The sequence below is a fragment of the Anarhichas minor genome, unplaced genomic scaffold (assembly GCF_050575085.1).
Source record: "Anarhichas minor isolate MPS153535 unplaced genomic scaffold, ASM5057508v1 ptg000062l, whole genome shotgun sequence".
Taxonomy (NCBI): domain Eukaryota; kingdom Metazoa; phylum Chordata; class Actinopteri; order Perciformes; family Anarhichadidae; genus Anarhichas; species Anarhichas minor.
In genome coordinates this window covers 4,066,126-4,082,020 of record NW_027466508.1, presented here as the reverse complement: position 1 = coordinate 4,082,020, position 15,895 = coordinate 4,066,126, and the positions used below count along the sequence as shown (strand labels likewise).

Below are 15,895 nucleotides of genomic sequence, written 5' to 3'. Positions count from 1 at the left end.
AATTTATGATGCATGCCAACTTACTGACATGATTTTCACACCTACAAACATGCAGCCTTGGCTTACTTTCCGCTCACTGAATGGATAGTTTCAAATTGTTGTGGATATTTTTTTTCCTCCTCATTTACAGCCATCAATCTGCCATGAATATATATCCAAGAGTTTAAGCTACTGCACCTACTAGTAAATAACTGCCATGAAGTAATAATTTCAGACATTAAATCACACATTTATTGCAGAAATGATTACATTGCTGATGGTTCCCAGTTGTACACTTTGTTCTTTTTGAGTTTGTTCAGATAACCTAGGAACAAAGTTGAATTCTCTCCTCAAAGAATAAATGCAACAAACCTTGATACAACAAACAGCATCGCCACACACACACACACACACACACACACACACACACGCACACATACACACGGTAAGCTGACGAGTCTTATGGTTCTACTGGCTGCTTCCTAACTGCTCTCCCCCGAGGCGTCCACTCCCTCTCTACACCTGGTGGAGGATCCTCTCTCTTCTGAAGTGCAACAATCTTTTCACCTTTGCCAACACAAAAGGTCACTTCCAAGCCTTCACACAACACTTCACTACTACTACGACGACAGTCCAACGCTTCAAACTGTCTTCTACCTTTCCTTGTAGTGCTTAGGAAAATATTGTGCTTGCTTTACATGTTTTCTATTGATGTTCTGCATTGAATTTGACAGAATTAATCATAAAAACTATACAATAATTTTACTGTATGTCGGCAATTGTTGAAATGAATAAAAACAGCAGTTTGAAGTATTAAAATTTTAGACATTTTAGAATTCCAAATAAAAAATAAAATAAAAATGTTAAAAAAGCCATTGCTCATCCTTTCTACTTTACTGGACAAAGTGCTTTAACATTTGCCGCTCATTCACACACTGATGAGAGTGGAGCTGCCATGCAAGGCCTTGGCCTGCTCATCAGGAGCAACTTGGGGTTCAGTGTCTTGCTCACTTCGATGTACGAACAGAAAGAGCCGGGGATCGAACAATCAGCCTCGTGATTAAAGGACAACCCGCTCTTTCTCCTGTGCCACAGCCGCCCCCAAATGCATACAACCAGATGACAATCAGCCAAAATGGTCAATTAAAAAGCAAGCATTGCCTCATTTTGATAAGGACATAGCAGCATAACACAGATATACAATAAAGCTCAACATAATAATGCATCACTTGCATAATATAAAGAGGAAGCAAAAAGCCTACATTTAAATATCCACACAACTGACTGGAATCTGAGATTAAATAGTGCAAAACTTTGGCAGCAAATCTTTCAGACCCAAAGCAGGTCAAATCATTATTAATGCAATGCCCCTACCCAATAGAATAGATAATACAATAATGTGCTGTGGTTAATTCGCCCGTGTAAACAGGGCAGCTGACTCCAGCAGTAGGAGCAGGCTGTTGTGTTTAAGGCAGACCAACCATGGAAGCACTGAGGTCCCACAGCTTCTTGGCTGCAGCATCATCCAGGGCCTGTGGTGCCGGCTTTTTGGGGGCACAGTCACTGCATGAGGAAATAAAGTAGGGGGAGAAGAGTCTAAGAGTCCGATACAGTGTTCTGATAATCTAAACTGACGAAGCACAGTTGCTAATAGCCATAAGTTATTATTTAATTGGCATTCTCTGCAATTGTACAATGGGCAGAGAAAAAACAGAGAAAGTCGACTGAATTCCAGACAAATGCAAACATTAACTCAGTTCATAAAGTTTATCGTGTTGTTGCAGATGTACTTGCCTGTAATAGAGGCCACTGGAGTTGGCCTGGCTCTCGTCCACAGCACAGTAGATGCTGGTCTGAGCGCCAGCGTAGGGACTTTTGATCAGCATGAGGAGTGGCATTAATATGATCCTCTGCCACAGAGCTAAAGTAGGCAACAAGTGGCGGCCCAACTCGGTGCGGATGACACCAGGGTGAAGACTGTACACTGTCACCCCAGTGTCTAATGAGAGGGAGAGAGATCCATCAAATCAAATACTAAGCATGACACCAAAGCAAAAACAAAAGATACAGAGATTTAGACTTTGTGTTAATTCGAGAAAATTAAAAAACTGGGACAGTGTGAGGTGATTTTTTTCCCCCATCAACTTAACCCTCTACTGTATCTGATTGATGATAACTTTTTTGAACTTTTTTGATCAACAGCGTATTAGTGTGGAGTGGCATGCACTGGGCCCTACCTTGCATTCTCGAAGCCAGTTCTCTGCAGAAGAGCACATTGGCCAGCTTGCTCTGCCTGTAGCTTTCCTCGCGATGGTAGTCTTTATCAAGGTTGATGTCATCAAAGTTTATGCTGCCTGCAAGAAACAATCCAGTGTAGTCCTTAAGCAGAAATTACATTTTGAAATCCAGTCATGTAAGTTGTATCTGTCATATCCAACCAAAGTGTAATATCACTAAGAGGGGAGTAAAACGTCAGAGATACAATTTCTCACTATAAAGTAGATTTGATGGAGAAAAACTACAAAGTATCGTCTTTACCTTTCTCGTGTGCCAGACTGGAGACGATGACAATGCGACTTGGAGTTGACTTCTTCAGCAGGTCAAGAAGACAGTTGGTGAGGAGAAAATGTCCCAAGTGGTTGACACCAAACTGCATTTCAAAGCCATCCTCAGTCTTCCACTTAGGACACATCATGACACCTAAAAATCAACAGATAAACATAACATAAAAACTTAATATACAACCTCTTGGTCCACCATCAGTTGACCCCAAACTGAGGTGACTTTTTGGCCTAAAAACACAAGTCAATAAATACAGCCAGCTCAATTTCAGCCATAAAAATCAGCTGCTCATATGAAACATATAGGATGCTTTTTTTTTAATTCCACTTAATTTTGATACAGGTTGTTAAGCTGTGATGTGTTTTTTTTTTTTTTTAAGTGTAAAATCAAACAGTATGTCATGAAGTTTGCACTTATTCTGTCCCCACCCCAAGAAGTTTCGCTTGCACCTCTATATGTATTAGTACTGTATTACTTTTCCTGCAGTGAATTCAACATACCTGCATTGTTGATGAGGATGTCCAAACGTTGCTCATTCTCCCGGACATCTCTGGCCAGGTCCCTGACAGACCGCAGTGACATGAGGTCCAGTTTCTTTACCACCACGTTGCCGTTGCCACTTTGCTGCCGGATCTCGTCAGCCGCAATGCAGGCTCTGGTGATGTCTCTGCAGGCTAGGATCACTCTGGCTCCTTGACATAATAAGAAACAGGGTCAGTGTGTTCAAGAGTTAAACTAGTGGAAGTAGTAAGGAATTAGTAGTCAAGGTAGCAGGGAATTTAGGTCAATCCAAAGCCACTCTAAAGATAGTAACAAAGTGCTGCACAAAAAAACGACAAAACATAACAACTAACAACATTTACAGAAGGTGAGGGTCTTACCTCGCTTGGCCATATCCAGGGCCGTCTCCTTCCCGATGCCAGTGTTGGCTCCTGTGATCAGGACTGTTTTTCCATCCAGCCTGACCTTGCTCCGACACACTCCCCCAGCCAGCCACCTGCGCAAGGCCAGTATGCCTGCCCCTGACAGAAAAACAAAAGTTAACTTTAATATCAAATGCAGTGTAATATACCTTGTTGTGGTTATCAATTTTTTATTTCCCCCATGGCTTAATTTATTTCTTTAGTCTTGGTTATTGTTAATGTGACATGAAAAGCTGTCGGTAAAACACATACCCTTGCAGGAGAATACATATATCGAATTTAACTCCTGCTTTGGTATTTCAGATATGGCTCGACATCCAAAGAGATTATAATAGGCGTATTTATACATTTGTGACAATAATACTAAAATTATCTTTATATTTGTGAAATACTTCACTATTCTGATTCAAGTAGCTATTTCACTGACAATTCACAAACTGAGCAGCAGCCACAATGAATGCCTCTATCATGATGAAATAAACGGGTTCTTCCTGAATGATGTGTTACAGAGTTTATACCATTACCTACATTATCAGCAGCTAGTAATGATCACCTGCCCTTGCGCTGACATTTAAGGAAACTTAGCATTCAAAATATCCTTCTGATGAAATAATGTATTTACCGGCAACAAAAGCAACAGCGAGACCGGTCGCATGACTCTCTAAAAAGTGCCCGCTTGTCTCTGCGTAGCTTTGCATACTTTAGCCTGTTAATTATTAACCAATTTAAATAACTGCAAGCTTCAGTGGAAAAATAATCACAATAATCACAAATTAATAGTAAACACCGTCCCGTTTAGAATAACACTACACTCCTCGTTGGATGACAGCAAATGCTATCAAACTGTATAAAAGGGTGACAATTCTTCCTAAAGACAACTCCCTGTGCGGAAGTGGAGGCGTGGTGTGCACCTGCTGGGATTTTCAGAATAAGACTCTTGTTTAATGTGTACCTTTTGTTAACACGGCAACTTGTTGTAGTTTAAGACATAAACTGCTGCTGCTGCTTTGTCTCTGTTCACAATGAAAATATAACATGTCAGGCCCAAGGAAATGAAAGCAGCATATCGTCACCCGCAGTGTTCACTTCTACAGTGATCTGGATTGAGGACATATTTTTGATTTTCATTCATTTTATCAAATAAATTACAGGAGATCATTCTTGCCCACTGCAATAAGAGTTTACAATAAATCACCTCTGGCCAAATCAATCCCACAACTATAACAGTTACACTGTTGTTTGTTTGTTAAATCTTTGCACTATTGTTTAGTTAGTTCATTTAATATTATTCTATTTTATTGTATATATTGTGCATTTTTATACTTCATATTTTTTTACTCTGTTATTGCTTTGCTTTGCCTGTACCTATAAATGCTGCTGTAGCAACAAAAAAATCGATCTTATCTAAAATGAATCATATCGTAATCATTGTTCTTTATTTTATACGACTGGGAAATTGAATTTGTCAAAACAACAGTGGTGGAAAGTAACCATTTACTCAAGTACTGTACCCAAATACAATGTCGAGGTACTTTTGCTTCACTTCAGTATTTCAATGTTGTGCTACTTTATGCTTCCACTCCACTACTGATGCAAATACTCTTCACTACAATTATTGAACTGCTCTACTGTTTCAACGTAAGACTACATGCAAAACATGATCAGTTTGTGAATTAAAATGTCATTTAATTTCATTCATTTTATAGGTTAAATAACCAACAGCATGTTCTGTAAATGCATTACATATATTTCTGTATTTTTAGTTAAATATATTTTAAATGCAGGATACATTTATCTGAATCCTTGAAAATAACATTGCTAAACAAATAACTCATAAATAGACTTTTAAAAACTCCGTTTTTACTTCATAAAATGTGGTGTTTTTTTGTAAAAGCAAAAGTAATGTGTGTGCTGCCTTACTTGAAAACAAATTGGCATTTATTTTGAAAACTGAACTTCATGGCGGCTGGTGCTCTGGTGCTCTGATTGGATTAGATAAACGGCTCTGGCTCTGACACCGGTGTAGATGTATCGCAACAATGTGTCGTCTCGTGGCTTTAACTTGTTTAAAAACAGGCTGACTCACATTTAGAGTTACAGTGTGTCGTGTTTGACAATATTTTTAAGTGTGATAACATTGGGCTTATTTATTTTCACATAAAATAAACAAACCTGCCCCGGAAGTTCTTCGTGCTCGTGCCACGTCAGAGCTACAAACCTGTTAGCATCACTGCTACACTGTCTGCAGCTCTTCAGCTGTTTCTTCTCGCGCTCACGATGCTGTGCCTGGGACTGAGCTGTCTGCTGCTGCATGTGTTTGTGGTGTTTGGGACCGAGCTCACCTTTGAGCTCACTGACAACGAAAAGCAATGTTTTTACGAGGAAGTAGACAAAGACGTGAAGTTTGAAATAGACTTCCAAGTAAGTTACTCTGAAAAAAAAGCCTCATCACTTCCACAAGTGTGTGTTTACAAGATGCTGCATGTGTATATTTTAAGCTAGTAAATTGTTCTGTCTCTCGTTCTGGTTCTTATCATTTCAAAATGTCCATTTGCCAACTACAGTTGAGCCCTCTTTAATTCCGTTACCCGTAGTTTATCACACACTTAAACTTAGGAAAAATTATTTTGGTGAAATGTGTTTTCTTACCAAAAGTAACCCACCTAACTGGTTTGCTCGATTTGCTGCATAACCAGTATGAACCGGTTCAATCTTGCACGATCCATATGTCACAACAAAACATCATGTTACAATGGCACAACTGTATTGGCATGCATATGTTCTGTCATCCACATGTTTACATGAGTGTTTTCTTTCAGGTCATTGCAGGAGGCAACTATGATGTGGACTGCTTCGTCACCGATCCGCTAAACAACGTCTTGTATAATGAGAAGAAGAAGCAGTATGACAGCTTCTCTCACACCACAGCTATGGTGGGGGTGTACAAGGTCTGCTTCAGCAATGAGTTCTCCACTTTTACACATAAAACTGTGTACCTGGATTTCCGCCACGGAGATGAGGAACCTCTCATTCAGACCATGACTGGATCTACAGCGCTGACTCAGGTAAGTCTGAGGAACAAGGTGCTCACACTCTGTCTGCTGCAGTGGAAACCCTTCAAAGGGGCCACGCTTAAACACTTAAAGTGTTCAGAGAACCACTAAATCACATGGGTTGCCTTAAAGTTAGGGTTATGGATTTGTTTTTATACTGTGTAGTCCTGTTTCCTGATTTTGAAACACTTGAAAACACTTCCTGGTTGGCAGGTGCACAGAAAACACACAAAGACAAGAATAAAACTACAATCCATATGTCCACATTTAGAGTATGAGCCAGGTTAAAGAGACATTATTTGCCAATAATGTTGTCTTTTGTAAGTAATCAGCTGTGGAGGCGATTGCAAGTGCAGCAAAACCTTTGCTGTTTCACTGTCGGTTTAGTTTCAGAGGTGGGACAGTTTAAAGTCCACTAGGTGGAGCCAGAGATGTTCTAACTTAAGATGAAACTTCATTTATCCTGAGGGACATTGCTGTGTTGCTGTTGCAATACAAAGTCGGAAGAGTATAAGATGACAAGTATCGCCGTGTACTGCAAATATTGCATTAACCATGGCTGAATCTTATTTCCAAGTATTTAAAATGTACTCTCCTTACCCCACAATACCTAAAACACCCAGCTTTGTTAACACCCCCCTTTCAGTCTGTTTCAATTTTACACAAACTGGAGTCAGAAATGTCATTTATTTTCATTAATATTGCAGTTTCTATGCTTGATATCATTACAGTTTATCAGAACAACGAATAAAACTCAGATTCGGCCCACATTTGTAGATCCCTAGTTATAGTGTATTTAATGCTTTACTACAGACAGGATTGTTTGAAGTGAATCTGTTCAGGTGCAGTTTTGGATAGTGTCTGCATATATGTGACCCTCCTTCTGCCGTACGCGTTGCCCCACGCCATTTTCCTGTGCTCTCGATTTGATTTGCGTTGATCTTTCTACTTTCAGTTGGAGTCGTCTTGCGTCGCCATTCATGAGGTCCTGAAGACGGTGGCTGACTCGCAGACATGGTACAGGCTAAGAGAGGCACACGACCGCACAAAAGCCGACCATCTCCTCGAGCGGGTCACCTACTGGTCCGTCGGAGAAACCGTCCTGCTGTTTGTTATCGGCGTCGGTCAAGTCATGATGCTCAAGAGCTTCTTCAGTGAGAGGAAGGGCTCCGTGGCAGCCGCCACTTAGAACTCGTAGTGTTGATGTGCCCTCAGAAAGACAGGATGAACCTTGTCAATGTGAACACATAAGTGCGTCTGGAGATTAGCACACATCTTGTCGTATTTTCAGCAGACCTTTTTTGTTGAAAGGGATAGTTTGGGAAGCCTTTTTATTTTTTTTCCTGCTCACCAAGTGTCATACAAACTTGTGAGTGCCTTTTTTATGTCTGTGCTGATTTGTTTTGAAAATGAGATTGACACCTTTCAACCTTGCGCAGGTTATTTATTGTATTTTTCTAGTGCAACACAAAGCAGGTTTAGTTTGATATGTCTGTTAATAATAAGGACAGTCACGGGTTTTCTTCTGGATACTCAGTAATTACACAAGATGTTGTGGCAAATCAGTTGTTACTGAATGTAGGTTGTTTTATAATGTGTATTATGTTTATTATTACCTTAATTTATGTGTGAAAAAATGTGAGGCATAGAAGCTCTGTCTCCCTCATCCCCTTGGGTGCCTTCAGACATCTTCTTTTAATTTCCCACCAAATTGAAAGTTTACTATTTTATTTGTTAATTGGTCTGTTACATGCCATCCTGTTGCTGATTGGATTCTCAGTTTTCACTCTTGTGAATTATACATCTGTTATTTTATAAAGAGATATGTTTACTGATTATGGCTTTTCTTTTTCAACAACAAAATGATGCTTGCAGTCCTATCTGTTTATCTGTAAAACCAGTCAACAGATTTCAATAAAATTGGGAAGAAAGACATTTTTGGTAAAGATGAAAATCCAGTTTCTTAACGTTGTCATATTGTGATCAGTATTTTGAGCAATTTTGTTATTTTCTGGCACAATGTGTATGGTGGTGCCAACTTAGATCCAGCTTCACGTAAAGTGGATTTTTAATTTAAATTGTATTATTAAAATAAGATTGTTGTCCCTAGATATGAATATCTTCTCTCTTTCAATACATTCACACACCTCATGCAACAGTTTGCAGTGATAGAAAGTACATTTACTCGAGTACTGTACGTGAGTACAATTTTGAGCTATTTGTACTTACCATTAGTAAGTAATATTACAAGAAATATAATCAACAAATAAATTAGGTATTATTAAAGATTATGATAAAACTGTATTGATCTCCAGGGGGAAATTCACAAGCTATCCAGCAGTATATTAATTAAAATGAGCTCCATTACCAGCTGCAACATGAGCACTTTTACTTTTGGTACTTTTAAGTATGCCAGTATTTAGAATCTAATACTTTCGTATAGGCTACTTTACTTGAGTAACATTTTGAATGCTTTCACTTTCACTTATAATGGCGTATTTCTACACTGAGCTATTGCTAATCTTACCCAAGTAAAAATATTTAGGTAGGCTACTTCTTCCACCACCAGTGTGAGAAAAGAAGTATTCTTCCACCTTTACAGGCTGCTGTGAGGGTTAGGAAAAGAGGAAGAAGGAAGGCGGGTTGAAGTGATCTTTTACCCACGCTGAACTCACCGTCGGCTACGTCAACGAGCATACTTCATTCTGATTGGCCCGGAGCCGATTTTGCTGGCCAATCAGAGTAAAGCGTGCTCTATCCAAGCTGACGTGTACACCTACGTCGGATCGTAACCGTGCTCTACCTGTCTGTCGTTCATTCATAAGTAAAAGAGGGTCCTGTGTCTGTAGCAGCGACACTAATCAGTTCCTAGTAACCATGGCGGGTTACCTCAAAGCTCTGACGGCTGTGACCAGAAGTACAGCCGCTGCACTGTCGCATACCCATGCTTTGCTCTCACCGGCCGCCGTCTGCCATAACCGGCTGCAACAGAGGAACTGTAAGTCTTTTTAAGACATTTCCGTTGAGGTTGACGGCATTAATGTGGTCACCTGGCTGTGTGTGTGCGTGTTTTATGAATGAGCGCTACTAAATAAATGGTAGGCGTCAGTGGAAACCGGCAGCCTACGTAGTCGATCTTGCCGGTTGGCAAAGTGCCATCACTGAATCACACATACGATCCTGAAAACATTTGGTACCAAATTGCGAAACTCAAGGCAGAACAGAAAGTTAAAACAACACAATAGTTGTTGTAAGAAACCTACAAAAAGCTTTATCATACTGAATAGAAAAGCAATTCGTTGTATAAATCGCCCAGGGGAAACCGTATATGTATTTAGGCCTCAGGACATGTGCACTGCAAACACAAAGTAGATTTATGAAGTCTATAATAAATCTTGACATGCGAGTCCACGTGTGTGTGTCGGGTACTAAAAGGGCTTGCCAGGTGAAACCTGCTATCAAAGCAGTCATAACATCCCAAGGACACAATGCTTGGCAGAGCTCTCAGTAACTGCGTGACTACAGTAGCCCAAGTAATGAAAGCGACGTGAAACCAAACGCAGGTGTGTTGTGTGTCATCAGTTGGTTGTCTGGTGATCAGACAGTGTCACATGTCATGTTGGAGATATTCTCCACTCGAAGTTGAGCTTTCCCACTGGGATGTGAGTTTAAAGGCTCCTTCTCAAATTGCAAAAAGCCACAATTAATTCAAGAACCAAGAAGTGTACAAAAGGCAATGAAAACATGCAAGAGCAGTAGTTTCGACTGAGACTAACTTTAAATAATCTTGAATTATGTTTTTGTCAAGGATATGTGTGTTTATGCTGGGTCAACGTTTCAAGAAAATGTTTGATGTTTCGTTTGACCAAATGTGTGTGTTGATTTCCTGTTTTTGTTGTTCAAACGCATAAAAAATAAAGTTATAAAAAAAATCTTTCTTTCTTTCTAACATTGTAAAACATGAATAACTGTGAACTTTTCAGATGCCACAAAGCGCATCAAGGCAGACCAGCCGGTGGTGGAGATGGACGGCGATGAGATGACTCGCATCATCTGGGAGTTCATCAAAGAGAAGGTAAATCAAACGATTTAGACTTTCACTGTATAAAGACACCGTAGGTCCCCTTTGAATGTGTTTTAATCATCAGAAAGACTGCACATGTGCACGTTTTTGTTTGGTTTCTGTGCAGTGTGTTGCCCTGGTGCAAATAACACATCAACATCTCTTCATGTGCAGCTCATCCTGCCCAATGTGGATGTTGAGCTGAAGTACTTTGACCTGGGTCTGCCCTACCGTGACCAGACAGACGACCAGGTCACCATCGACTCCGCTCTGGCAACGAAGAAATACAATGTGGCTGTCAAGTGTGCCACCATCACCCCCGACGAGGACCGAGTCGAGGGTGAGTTTGACTCATTGTGTTTAAATACGCTACCTGTGCTATCTACACTATTCTAATTTTGTGTAGAACAACAGTTGTCGCGGCTTCCTTCTACTTGCCTTCTGAAAGCCACTTTTGTATAAATATATTTATATTCTCAACACCTTCTTTCAGGTTATTTTGGAACGTCTCGTGCGGTTAATCAAGATAAATAAAGGTTGAAAGTAGGCCTCACAAAGATTAAATCCAAATAAAATGATAAGCAAACTTAAATCGTCTTGAGGGTTTACGTTACACGGATGACAACTGTCCCTCGTCTGCGTCTCCGGCTTCAAATTGTTCACACCCGACTCCATTAATTGGCTAGAATGCGTGGGAATTGTAGTCCTGTAGTTTGGTCACCACAAGTGTTTTGCATTGCAGTATAGTCCATTGTCAACCAATAGCTGCATTAGTAATACAATCAGTTGTATGTTAATAGGAATACATGTAATGATACTTTTTGGTTCTTTAGGAGTTCTTAACTGTTCTGGATCCGTTCTTTGGGTCTTCAAATTGTAAAAACTTTTCAATGCATATTTTGTTTTCCAGAGTTCAAGCTAAAGAAGATGTGGAAAAGTCCTAATGGAACCATCAGGAACATCTTGGGTGGCACCGTTTTCCGTGAGCCAATCCTCTGTAAAAACATCCCTCGTCTTGTGACTGGTTGGACACAAGGCATAACAATCGGCAGACACGCTTTTGGCGATCAGGTAAGGGATGCCAATGTGTGTTGCCCCCAAACTGACAGAGGAACAATCTCACAGCCCAGGTTTGATATGTTTAATCTCACAGTACAGGGCCACAGACTTTGTTGTTGACCAGCCCGGCAAGTTCAAGATGGTGTTTGCCCCAGCCGATGGAAGCAAGCCGAGGGAGTGGGAGGTGTATGATTTTCCCGCTGGGGGCTGTGGGCTGGGAATGTACAACACTGATGAGGTAAGAAAGGGCTTGTTGTTTCATTTATTTACATGAGTTAGTATACAAAAAAAATCAATGCAATATTATAAATGGTTAAAGCTAATTTGTTACAAAATAGTTTTTGGGGAGTGCATTGTTTTATATTTTTTTTGATGTAAAGTTGGGATTTATTATGTTTAAAATCTGGACCTTTTTTCTTATTAATTTTCATTGCACAGTCCATCAGTGGGTTTGCTCACAGCTGCTTCCAGTACGCGATCCAGAAAAGGTGGCCTCTGTACATGAGCACCAAGAACACCATCCTCAAGGCCTACGACGGGCGCTTCAAAGACATTTTCCAAAACATCTTCGAGAAGTAAGATTCTGGACGTATGAGAAATCAGACGTAATGCATTGGGTTGTTCTATTACGTTGCTTAAGGAATTAACTATTTAGCTGACTCTTCACAATTTCATGTGGTGATCAAACCACAATTTTAATGTGGAATGGTCAGGCCGCTTAATTTAACAGTGTGAAGGAGACATGAGCATTATTCTGTCTTTTTCAGGGACTACCAGCCAGAGTTTGACAAGCTGAAGATCTGGTACGAGCACCGTCTTATTGACGACATGGTGGCCCAGGTCCTGAAGTCTTCTGGAGGATTTGTTTGGGCCTGCAAGAATTACGATGGAGATGTGCAGTCAGACATTCTGGCTCAGGGTGAGTGCACCTTTCCCTTTTTAAAGGTGGGACGGCAGTTGTTGTATTGCCTTGCTCGCTCAGCGAAGGCCACACAGTCACAATGACACATTATATTATTAATTTTTACGCCTCATGTTTTGTGTGTGGGCTTGTTTTTGTCAGTAGCGATTGCCTTGTGATGCCGGGGTTTTCTGTGTGTTGTGTCCAGGTTTTGGTTCTCTAGGTCTCATGACATCAGTGCTAGTGTGCCCCGACGGAAAGACTATCGAGGCCGAGGCCGCCCACGGCACTGTGACCAGGCACTACCGCGAACACCAGAGGGTAAGAGCCCCCGGGTCACACCGCTGGGACGGGTTTTACTTTAGGACTCATTCAGGGCTGGGACTTGGTTTGAGGTTAGTTTTAGGACAAAGTTTGTAGTTGAAGTTGTGATTCTCCCTATATATAGAACAAACTATTTTTAAATGTTGGAAGCCAGTGGAGCGCAAACTGTCCAACATGCAAACTGTTCAGACTACTGAGCTCTTGAAATGATGATGCACCAAAACTTTTAAAAAACGTTTTTTATTTTATCAGTATTCAATTGCAAGTGTTAATTGAGTAGTTGCAACTTGACTCAGTTGAGTAAAATGTGTAAAAGGGAGCATGATTAAATGTTTTATTCTGTATGTTTGATAATAAATTGGGCTGAAATTGTGTCAATATGATTGTTGAATTGCAGAACTAAAGTGAATTGAAGGTGTTTCAGTGTAGAAACTATTAAATACAGTTTTGCAGCTTGTTTCACAGTTCTAGATAATTTGTCAGGTGAGTATAGAGTATTTTCTCACAGACAACAGGCTAAGTCATTTTGTGATGTTTTCAGCAGAGCTACAATGAGTCTGAAAGCAGAAGTGATCAATGTCATTAATAGTAAATGCTGGTGCAGGTTATGTTGCAAGTGCTTTAGTATCATACAGACGAGACTCACCATATTAAACCTTTTATATATCCAGGAAATCCATTCCTTAAGTCCATGGTGGGAGAGGCAGCGACGTTAACATCCCTGTCCACAGTGGCATCAATGAATCTGAATGCAAAGCGACCACAAGACATGTTGACGTTCCTGTAACTAAACGTAACTGTGTCCTCGCTTTGCAGGGAAAATCAACCAGCACCAACCCCATCGCGAGCATCTTCGCTTGGACCAGAGGACTGGAGCACCGAGGCAAACTGGACGGAAATCCTGATTTGATAAAGTGCGTTATCTAACGTCATTTACTCATGCAGCGTAATGTTTATGCAATTTTACAGCGAAATAATGTGTCACTCTGCATTGTTGCTGTCCAGGTTCTGCCAGACGTTGGAAGAAGTCTGTGTGACAACTGTGGAGAACGGTGTGATGACCAAGGACCTTGCAGGCTGCATCCATGGCCTGGCCAAGTAGGTTTATATTTTTAGATTCCTCAGTAATGTTGTGTTTTTTAGGCAACCGTTACCAATGTTTTAACATCAGGACAGATTATGATAATTCATTACAAATGTAAACCCCCCCCCTGCACTTTTTATCTTGCAGCTGCAAGCTGAATGAACATTATGTGAACACATCGGACTTCCTGGATGCTATCAGGACCAACTTGGACAAAGTTCTGAGCAAATGAAGAGCAATTGGTAGACACACTTTCCAATGTAGAATAAAAACCAAATGTTTTTTTAGCCACTTTTTATCCTTCATTTGTATAAATCTTTGTATCCAATTTTGAAGGACCCAATTTAGCTATTTTTGTGCCATTTTTGTATTTGTATAGCTCACTGACACATAACTGTGCTCACGGTCCTCTGCCTTTCCTGTTGCCAAATGTCCAGCTATGCATTGCACAATTTAAGTGTATGAATCAATATCAATGCTATTGTTAACAGTGTTCCCTGAAGATGCCTTCCCATTTTGTGTGTGTGTGTGTGTGTGTGTGTGTGTGTGTGTGTGTGTGTGTGTGTGTGTGTGTGTGTGTGTGTGTGTGTGTGTGTGTGTGTGTGTGTGTGTGTGTGTGTGTGTGTGTGTGTGTGTGTGTGTGTGTGTGTGTGTGTGTGTGTGTGTGTGTGTGTGTGTGTGTGTGTGTGTGTGTGTGTGTGTGTGTGTGTGTGTGTATATAACTATAATGCCATGTTGCCTAATTCTGCTCGGTTGTAATTGTGTTCTTATCTTCATCAGCAACACTGTTCAGTGCTGCTAACCTGAACATAGGAGCAGAAAATGCACAATTATTTTGGGGGAGTGATTGGATGAATTTTCCAAATCCTCTGTACTATGATGATACTCACCAATTTAATCAGTCAGTTATTGATGGGTGCAGAACAGCTGAGGCTTGCTGCAGTTGGACAATTCAGATTGTGTCGGGTAAATTGTCAATCACACCTGAATTTACCTTCAGACTATCTGTTAATCTAGGTTACCTGGTTTTCACTGTTATCCTGGATAACAATCACGTAAACAAAGTAGACTTAAGCAAAACATACCTTCAGGAAGTAAATGTGAATCGGATGTCATCAGGCCCGGCTGGTCATCTAATTAAAGGACATGCAAACTGACATAACGGTTAGTTTGATGTTGTGTTCTTGCCGTTCCGTCTCAATCTACAGCATTTGGTACTCAAACATCTTGACAGAAGTTAACTTTATAACTGAACCACTGACAAGGGAATATGCTCGTCTCTTTCTCCCAGTCACTAAAATGTCAAAAGAAAATAGTCAAGGTGCCTCTATCAAAAAAATTACCATTTAGATTAGCTCTTCTCCCCTCGTATTTTAATTTCCTCCTGGTGGAACATTTCCTATGCAACTATGAAGTGCTAAAGAACCTCCCACTTAATATGATCTGCAGCCATAAAAGAGTTGTATCTAAGCAAATTGTTCAATCCCGTCCTGGGAAATGCTTTCCTATGGAAGTATAATTGCTGAGAAATGCAAAGCATCGGTGAAACAGTTTAGAACCAATGTGTTTTACAGAGGGTGGGTCTGCACTAGAGTTGACCGAGGCTTCAGAGACCACAGACAAAACCCAAAAGTTAGATCTCAGTTCCCACAACAGGCAACATGTCCGAAGGCAAGACGCTAACCTCCTGCCAGCTGACTGCATAACATAAATTAAGAGTGATTACCGGTTAATATTAAGGGAGGATACCCCCTTTACAGTTAATAAATAAATCAAATGTGTGATCTGCCTTGTTTATTTATATTCACTCAATTTTCTTGACTTTTTTTTCTCCCTTATTTTCCATTAGTATACTAACATGCTCACAATGACAATGCTGTTTAGCATCAGTTTAGCATGTTAGCCGGCTAACATTTGCTAATTGGCGCAAACGACAGCTTCAGCAGA

The 15,895-nt window shown here is 40.4% G+C and overlaps 3 protein-coding genes across 3 annotated transcripts; 2 read left to right on the top strand and 1 right to left on the bottom strand.

Moving 5' to 3' along the window:
- Nucleotides 1–208: 208 nt before the first annotated feature.
- On the bottom strand, nt 209–4,336 carry LOC142933547 (retinol dehydrogenase 13-like). Its single transcript, XM_076077673.1, has 7 exons — nt 4,087–4,336; nt 3,423–3,563; nt 3,042–3,233; nt 2,518–2,679; nt 2,217–2,333; nt 1,774–1,978; nt 209–1,542 (listed from the first exon to the last, which is right to left on the bottom strand). Exons 1-7 carry the CDS (start codon nt 4,160–4,162, stop codon nt 1,446–1,448), a joined length of 990 nt encoding a protein of 329 aa, XP_075933788.1. The 5' UTR covers nt 4,163–4,336; the 3' UTR covers nt 209–1,445.
- A 1,164-nt stretch (nt 4,337–5,500) lies between these two features.
- On the top strand, nt 5,501–8,626 carry tmed3 (transmembrane p24 trafficking protein 3). The gene is made up of 3 exons (XM_076077674.1): nt 5,501–5,885; nt 6,284–6,529; nt 7,473–8,626. Exons 1-3 carry the CDS (start codon nt 5,742–5,744, stop codon nt 7,704–7,706), a joined length of 624 nt encoding a protein of 207 aa, XP_075933789.1. The 5' UTR covers nt 5,501–5,741; the 3' UTR covers nt 7,707–8,626.
- Nucleotides 8,627–9,193: 567 nt separating this feature from the next.
- Nucleotides 9,194–15,729, top strand: LOC142933545 (isocitrate dehydrogenase [NADP], mitochondrial-like). The gene is made up of 11 exons (XM_076077672.1): nt 9,194–9,515; nt 10,501–10,592; nt 10,755–10,920; nt 11,491–11,651; nt 11,734–11,877; nt 12,078–12,214; nt 12,407–12,558; nt 12,749–12,861; nt 13,681–13,778; nt 13,870–13,962; nt 14,096–15,729. The coding sequence occupies exons 1-11, from the start codon at nt 9,395–9,397 to the stop codon at nt 14,178–14,180; spliced, it is 1,362 nt and encodes a 453-aa protein (XP_075933787.1). The 5' UTR covers nt 9,194–9,394; the 3' UTR covers nt 14,181–15,729.
- Nucleotides 15,730–15,895: the final 166 nt, after the last annotated feature.